Source organism: Marmota marmota, unplaced genomic scaffold (genome assembly GCF_001458135.2).
Source record: "Marmota marmota marmota unplaced genomic scaffold, marMar, whole genome shotgun sequence".
Taxonomy (NCBI): domain Eukaryota; kingdom Metazoa; phylum Chordata; class Mammalia; order Rodentia; family Sciuridae; genus Marmota; species Marmota marmota.
In genome coordinates, this window is record NW_026000305.1 from 2185806 (window position 1) to 2194901 (window position 9096).

General features: G+C 34.3%; 1 protein-coding gene across 3 annotated transcripts in view; it reads left to right on the forward strand.

The window, feature by feature from the left end:
- The first annotated feature begins 2602 nt into the window (after positions 1-2602).
- Pof1b (POF1B actin binding protein) overlaps positions 2603-9096 on the forward strand; it is a 67556-nt gene continuing 61062 nt past the window's right edge. For 2 of the 3 annotated variants that reach the window (XM_015502131.2, XM_048797291.1), the window contains exons 1-2: positions 2610-2701; positions 2811-3134. In XM_015502131.2, the coding sequence (XP_015357617.1) occupies positions 2850-3134 (285 nt within the window). In that variant the 5' untranslated portion in view covers positions 2610-2701; positions 2811-2849. Of the gene's footprint in view, positions 2702-2810; positions 3135-9096 lie in introns of all 3 variants that reach the window. The other variant, XM_015502130.1, reaches the window with a different exon arrangement.

The following is a 9096-nucleotide window of genomic DNA, read 5'->3' on the forward strand; positions in this document are numbered from 1 at the left end:
AAACAATGAAAGTTTTTTTAAATGTTAGATTGAATTAGCTCCTAAGGGGTTATCCACTCTATCCCCCAAATCCATCAGCATAAGTTAGTTGTTTTAGGGCTGGGGTTGTAGCTCAGTGGTAGAGCGCTTGCCTTGCACATGTGTTGCCCTAGGTTCATTCCTGCACCACATAAAAATAAACAAATAAAAATAAAGATATTTTTAAAAGTTACTTGTTTTAGTAGTAAACATGGAATATCTATATTACTGAGTGAAATGAAAAACTGTTAGATATATAATTAGGATTCTCTGAACTAGCCTGAAGCTAAGATTAAGGAATCAACTCTTAATGTTCAATCCACCACTGTTAGAAAAATAGTCTTATCATGAAGCTTGCAGAATAGTGTAGATCCCTTGGATTTTCAAACATAAACAGGGTAAGTATTATTATTAGATGGACAAATACATTTATGGTTATTAATAAAAATAAGTTAGCATTAACATCAACCTCATAAAGGAGAAATAAAACATTGGAGATACAGGTCATGAAAACAACAGTGTATTCTCAGAAAAGGAGCAGAAACTTTTTTCACAACAATTAAGCTCTCTGAGGTGAACAAGGATAGCCAACATCTGCTTTGTAGTTAGATGTGGTTTGTCTACCAGACAGTGCCTAATCTCATTTCTTTATCCCTGAGTTTGAAGCTTTCTCTTCCTTATACCCAGGGATGGGATACAGTGATGAAGGAGTCTCAAGGATTGAGTGAAGGTATCCATTTCACAGTTAATTGTAACCCAACTGCCTGAAAATACCATATATCTAATAAATGTGGAGGGAAGATATGGTCACCATTTTATGGATGAAGGAATTTTTTTATTCCTCACCCTGATGTCTTTATTTAATAGGTCACTTTTGGTTGACAGCAGATAAAAATTAAAATTTCTTTGTTTAACAGCACTGTGTGCATGTGAAATTTAAATTTCAACAATCAGAGCTAACTAGATGACCTCACTTAGCACACATTCCCTGTTCACACATAAAATTTATTCAGAACAATGCTGCTAATGACATTAGTGAGTTACAGATCTGATATTGTAATGGGTCGTTTGTCGGGCCACATGCTTCTAATTAAATTTCCATTGATTCTTGTGGAAGAGTATCAAATAACAAGGATTAGATTTGAAAGCTCTGCACACAGTACACAAATATAAATGTAAATACGTAGTAATTTTTAAAAAGACTTTTAAGGTTGATTTTCAGCTTTATGCATACTCCTTCCCTTCAATTGAAATTCAAAGATTCCTTTTAAAGTCACTTAAAGCTAATATTTCTGAAGTTCACCCTAAGAAGATTTATTAGATAGCCAAGCACAGAACAATTTTAAAATGTATTAAGCAGCACAATATAGCACATAAGAGATTAGACTCTAAAGTGAATTTCCCTATGTTCAAATCCCAGATCTGCCATTTACTGATTATTAATTTGGGGAATTTTTTCAGCCTTTTGGTATCTGTGCCTCAGTTTCTCATTCATAATCCTTATAAAATTATTATGAAGGTGAGGTAATTCATGTAAAGCTCCTTGAGCAGGAGCTGATCAATAGTGAATGACCAGTAAATCATTACCATTTTTTCACTCAGCAAAGAAAAAGTTGGCTAGCCAACTGAAGGACATTGTCTTACTCTCCAGGGTAGTAGTGGTATGCTAGGTCCTGTAGTACATATACACATAAGGAAGATACTGCTTTTCTGAAGCCACCCTCAGTGAATATTTTGAAATTCAGTGATGCTGAAATATCCAGCAAGGCAAAGTCTGCTGTGTAAGTAGGCATTATGATTTGACTTTCAAGTCATAATAAATATTTGTGCTAAACACTTTTAAATTTCATTTTTTTCAGGTAAGGAAGTTCTTAGAACTTATAGCTCCCTTAACAACTGGATATTAAAGAGGCAATCAAGCTCAATGTTTCCTAGGGCAAAAATAAAGTGAGGGTAAATTCCTTTGTTAAAATGCAAAACAATAAGTATAAATGACAAAAAAAATGCAATGTCTTGACCATTCCTACACTACCCTTGTCCCCATTTCTGGATAGTAATTCAATCATTTGGAAAAACCTCTTGCAATGTACGTGAGAAAAGCATACCATGACCGGAACAAGATAAACAGGTTCATAAATTAGAGTTGCTAGAAGGAGACCCCATAGCAATCTCCCTTGACTGCAGTTATCACCTGGATTTTTTGAAGAATGCGGTTTTGTTCCTGAAAATTAGTGTGTCCATAGGCTAATGCCTTTTATTTTGGTCTGAGATTCTGGACTGATAGTACTTAGGCTTATCACCACTTTGTTAAGCTTATGAACCATGGGAAAGCCACTTTCATTTGGTGTTTGTTTGTTTGTTTTTTCCTCCAGCAATATTGGCATTGGTATGTCTTTGTTTGCGAATTTCCAATTCCATGGATTTGCAAGCTCTGGTTTCAGTCCTGAAATTCTACAGTTCTTATCTCTACAGACTCCTTTACCTACTGGGAAGTTTTATAACTATCTCCATGGCAAGGCAGGGCCTCTCCTGGCACGCAAACCTGCCAGGTGAATCCGCCCTTCAGGGGTGTGTCAGTACCATTTCCTGGAGCAATCTCACAGGGTGGCTCCACTTTTCATTCGAGCTCAAGTACTTTGTTGCCTCCTCTGCAGCTGCCAGACCTGCTCCTGTTGCTGCTCAGGTAACTCATCTCTCCTTTGCACCTCTGTGGGCAGAGGTGGTTGATAAATGGCTTCTGCACATGTGCCTTCCTGCACTTTTTAAATTTGTCATTCTCTATTTATTCTTAGGGAGAGCATCTGGGGAGTTCCTTTCTGACCACCAAGAAGATGATGAGCTCAAGTTATTGGAGCGAGACCAGCAGCAGCAGCTGTGGGACCCAGCAGCCCCTAGAGGTGCTGCAGTGCCAGCCCCAGCATTACCACTGCTACCATCAGTCAAGCCAAGCCCAGCAGCCTCCAGAAAAAAATGTAGTGTATGAGCGAGTGAGGACCTACAGCGGGCCCATGAACAGAGTGGTGCAGGCCTTGGACCCCATCAGCCCACGGGAAGTGCTCTCCCCTCTCAAAACTTCCTCTTCCTACCAAAACTTGGTTTGGAGCGACCATTCTCAGGTACCACAAAAGACAGCTATGCCATTAGTGGAGAAGGAAATCTTGAACCTCATTTCTCTCCTTCCTTTCTGTTTATTTGCCTCTATTCTACAGGATGTCTCTTAGCAGATTTTGGTTATATATACATTGGACAATCTCCCAAATTCTATCCATTGGCCTTTTTTTTTTTCATTTATTAGTGCCTGTACTTGTTCATTTACCAGTTCCAAATGTTTTCATAATCTAACTTGAGCATTCGTTTTCTGTTGGAGTTGATTGGAAGAACTGAGCTGAATGAGGTAAAATTTGCCTCTACTGCAAAGAAAACTTCATCTTGAATACACTCATTTTTTAGAACAGGTTCCCATTGATTTATTTCATATCAGAAGCAAACAATTTTAATTATTTTTAGTTATACATAAAGGAGAATCCATTTTGATATAATTGTAAAAGCATGGAATATATTTTATACTAGTTAGGTTTTTTCTTGTAGCAATTGGAGTGGTGCAAAGATAATGGCATGTAGGAAGTGACAAGTAATTATTTGTGTTCAGCTAATAGTTTGCTGCTTCAGGGTAAGTGACAAGTGCAAATGTCTGTTTGAATTATCATATGAGTTTCATCTTCTGCAAACAGCACATTGATTTTTGTACAGACTAGGTGAATAATTGATGGAATATTGGTAGAACAAGTATAGAAAGAGGAGGTACAGTATTAAAGAATGCAAGAGGTGACCGATTGTTATATAAAGCTGCAAAAGACACAACTCTAATATACCATTTAAAATGAAACAGATTTGTTTCTAAGGTTTTTTTTTAATATTTATTTTTCAGTTGTAGAAGGACACAATACCTTTATTTTATTTATTTATTTTTATGTGGTGCTGAGGATCTAACCCTGGGCCTCGAACATGCTAGGCAATCAATCTACCACTGAGCCACAACCCCAGCCCCTCTAAGTTTTTTTTAATCACCAATACCTGTGCTAAATGAAAAGTAATACTGCAAGACTACAGCTGTGTGTTTATTTTTATTCTCTGACTTTATTTACATTCATTTTACATGTATTTAAACTTTCTTGGAGCGTCTAGCCAATCTGAAATTCTGTTTTCAAGATCAATTTGCACTGTGACAGATTCAAAATGCAACCATTGGGATATTGGCCCATGTTACAGTATTATACTAATTGACAATAGTTTGAGTTATTTATCCAAAACATAATTTAAGTAGGATATGAAGCAATGTATCTAAAGTGCCTAATAAAATTATTTTAAAGATTTTTTCAAAGATATAGATAATCCCAAACACCAAATGCTTTAATTTTACAACACTTATCTTAATTTCAGGGAAAAAAATTTAAAAATCTAGGATTTACTGTCAGTAATTTCCTTGTAGCAAAAAACTCTAACTATATTGAGCTCAAAGGAAAGGAAAATATAAGAGCTAAAAATACCAGCTTATAGAAATGATAATAATAATGCAAATGTACATTCAAATAATCATTATTAAGATGCCAATGAACAACGTGGGTGTCATCTTTGTTCCATAGTGGCCACAAATCAATGAAGGTTGAAAACAATAATTACTGTTTTCATATGAATACTAAAATTATCCTATTTGTCATAGTTTAACCCATTTAGACTCTTTTCATGTGATGTTGGTAGTAAAAGAAAAGTAGACGTATACATACTTAAAGGCTGAATTTTGGCAAATTACAAATATTGACCACAGAACAAGTTTTAAGATCATAGTTTATTGTGTGTTCCTTTATTCAACTTTATTGTGTAATAATACCAGGATCATGCTGGACAAACTTTTTACTAGTTTTTCCTTCTTTTACCTTATATTTACCAAAGTGATCTTTCCAGACTATCTCCATCTTGAAATACAGTTCCCCATTGAAAACTATATAAAGAAAATTAGGGATAGATAGTATGGCCACAAAAACCAAGGAAAGACATTGGAATGGAGGGCACTGTGAAGTCAAGTTATTTATAACTAAAAAGAAAGAAAAGGTCTGGGTGTGGATATGAGAGGTGAAATTCAAGTTATGTGGTAAACGAAAAGAAAAATAAGCCTTATTTCCTTGGTGAAACAATATGCAGGAAAATTTGACTATAAAATACCAAACTGAGTTGGATGTCAAATCCACTGTAAGAAACTATGAACATGAAACCCTTATTTTTATCTTTTCTTGTTTATTGGAGGGATTGCATTGTGATATTATGTAAAATAGTACATATGTGTGATCTGAAATTACCATCATGCTGATGAAATGGGAAAAATGTGATGGCAGCCTTTTTACACATACCAAGCACAAGTAAGCAATACATATTACTCAAAAACCTTTTATTTATTTGTTGTTATGTTTTAACAAAGTATCTGATTAATATGCCATGTTTCAGATGAGCTGGTAAATAGCAATTATTCTGATGCCAAAGTGTGTGACCCTGGCAGCTAGGGAAATGAATATTACTTACATTCAGTTGCTGGTCATCGTGAATTAAATTAAAGTTTTACTTTATTTTCAAGCATTTTGGTGTTTGAATGACATTCAAAGAACTCATGGAATTTTAAAATAAATATTGCCAGTAGTAAAATATGTTCCTTTCTGTAACTGAAATCAATGCCATTCTGATGTGCTCCCTAGAACTTAATTTTAACTCATGTAGTAGGCTTTTTAGATTTGACCAAATGCTTTTTGCAGAACTTTAGTATTTTTTATTTCTGCTTTTTTTTTTTTTAGAATGTGGGTTTCCCCTATTGCAGTCTTGTGCACTAACATGGTGTTATGGATGTCAAATTAAAATTTCTCTAGATATATAATGTTGCTTTGTTTCTTGCCTATGATCAATCAGGTATATTTTATGATTTTCTCAGTTATTATCAAATGTAGAAATCAGTTGCTAACAAGTTGTCTGAATTCATAGTAGAATTAAAATTATGTCTATTCATACGAATAAGTATAATCAAACCCAGGTATAATCAAGGTCATGGATACATTTTAGAATTCAGTGTAGTATTATAAATAATTGAATAGTGTTCTAGAAGCTGCTTAAAATAAAACAAACCAAACCCCTTAGAACTCAACCTTTGAAACTTAAAATATTAACCTATCATCCTTAACTCAAACTGAAATACTGCCTTAAATTTTTAAGAGCAGCATTGATATGAATTACTAATTGGATTTCCAATTCTTTTTCTACTAATTTAAATTTTCATTGAAGTTCAAGATATTTTCTATGAATACAGAGGAACTCTCCTTAGAGAAAGAAAAATAGATCAAAATAAACTAATTTTAAATACTAGTCATTCACTGAACACATGCTTATTAAATGCCTATATATTATAAAAACAGTGATTTTTCTGGACAAATACTATCTGCTTGTGCAAGGAGAGTCCACTTTGAGGATAGATATACAGAGCCTTGTCTGTAGGTAGTTCATATGGATATCTGTATTTAACTTTAAAAGCTTATTTTTTATTGTGGCCATTGAATATATTACTCAGTAGAATACTGGTATTTTAATCCATGTTTTATAAAATTTGTTATTCTTTTGAATTTGAAACTTGCAACCAAATCTAACTCTAGAGAGCTACCTAGGGAAAAGATATATTTATGAATGGCCTCTGTTCTCAATAATTATTCAGTAGGGGCTTACCTTTGTTTCAAGTTGCAAATATAATATATTGCCCCCATATTGTGTTAGAATTTCTAAATACTATCAGAAACTTTTCCTATTCTGTGGGGAAGGGTGTGTTGCTTTGATAAATTGTTGTTCAAGGGTGTGGTCACTGTAGTGAATGATTGTTCAGGGAAGTAGGCTGCCTGAAAAAAGAATGAGGTCATTGGATAAAGGTGCTGGTGTTTTCAGTTCTGGTCTTCTCTTTAGTGCTTACACTAAACAAAACTGTAGAAATTGAGTGCAACTAATTGCTGGGTCAAAATGCCCATGGCAATTGTCTCTTCTTTAAGGGAGGTCTAATAAATTGCTGGAGCTATTTTCAGTCAGTAGTAAACAAATATATTAGGGACAATGTATTTTTCTTCACACCAGAAGCTATCCCAGTAGAGGCTCTTTTTTTCTTAAACTTGCAATGGAGCATATAAACTTATGGTATTTAAAGACAAAAAGCATGAGCTGCAAAGTGACTGTATCTACTTTCATTCAGAGAAGAGGGGTGGGAAGGGAGAGAGAAACATCCAGTAACAAGTTCTTAAACTAGAGATTTGTACTGCAGGAAAGGGGAGAAAGTAGTTCTATTACTAGTACATTCTATTGCTTTATTTACATATCAACAGAATCACAGATTTTATCCTAAATGAAGGAAACATTTGTTTCATCTAAAGCGAGATCATTATAATTTACATGTTCCTCTTTGCACAAAGTTTAGCAATAAACTTAAGCAGGTGTTTAACCATGTTACCGCTATCTTTGAAAATTTCTAAAAGCATATCCCATACAATTCAGGGGATTTATTGAAATGGTAGTTTACCTTAGCAAATTCTGTCAGCATAAATGTCAAGTAGTTTTTTAAAGTATTGCCTCTTTTGAGATTGTTCAGCCTAGACATTTCCTAACTATTATTACTCTCAGTGATTCTTATATTTATTAGAAATGACAGAAACATTATAAGTCTCCATGGTTTCCTCCTTGGTACATTATATTTTATAATGTACATTCTTAGACACTACAACTAGTGCCTAAGTTTTAAAATTCAAATTCAGCAGCATAAAAAGATTACATGTTTATTTCAATAAGCTTCAAATACTTATAGAACAAAATATGCAGTGTGTGTGTGTGTGTTGTGTGTGTGTGTGTGTGTATATTCAAATACTATATTACCTTGAATAAATCACTTTATCTGTAAGGACCTCAGTTTTTTCATTGTAAAGCAGGGATCCTTCACGATTGTAGTGAATAGTGAATGAGATAGCATGTAAAGGTGTTTAGTAAAATGTCTGTCATGAAAGTAGCACTCAATAATTTTCTTTCCTTTATTTTATATTTGATTTCTATAAATATTGCCAAAAACGTCCCTTGTTACTCAGGCAAGAAAATAAACTAAATGAACAGACTATAAAATAAGAGTTCCTTTGACATTGGAAAGGTTAGGCAAATCCACATGCTTGAAAGGCTTATTAGGGCTCCACTAGCTAAGAAAGACTAAGGAGGAAAAGCATTAAAGCAATTTTCGCAAACGTTTGGTATATGATCAAAAGACAGGAACAGCAGGAAGGGATTTGAAATGTTTACTGGACTAAATATCCTTTAGAAAGATTAATTTGGAAGTTTTCATGCGCTCTTTGAACTTGAACCTCAGCATTTGAGATGGAGACTTTAAATTTGTTGTTTTCTTTTTCTCTGATTAAATCTAAAGTGACACAAAACATTAAAGCTTGCTTTCAGTCTGTCACTTACTTAAGATTTCCTCTACAGTTTCACTTCCAGTGTGGTGCTCCCTAGTCATATGTGGCTATGTACATTCGTATTTAAATTAATTAAAATAAAATAAGATTAAACATTCAGTTCCTCAGTCACACTAGCATATTTTAAGTATTCACCAGCTACATGGGTCAAGTGGCTACTGTATTGAACAGAGCAGGTACAGAACATTTTTTTACCATTGTAGAGAGTTGTACTGGACAATGAGACTATACATTTAAGCCACTCTTATATAAATATAGAAATGCCTCTAAGATCACTTCATTTAAAGAAATTCATGGTAGTACAAATATGTGGTCAAGGTACTTTCCCAGTTTATATAATCAACTATAACGTGCATAAAATGAAGTTACAACCTCTCAAAGGATAAGTTTGGAGTGACTTTTTTTAGTACAAGAATTAAACACAGGGCTGGGGATGTGGCTCAGGCGGTGGCGCGCTCGCCTGGCATGCGTGCGGCCCGGGTTCGATCCTCAGCACCACATACAAACAAAGATGTTGTGTCCGCCGAGAATTAAAAAATAGATATTAAAAAAA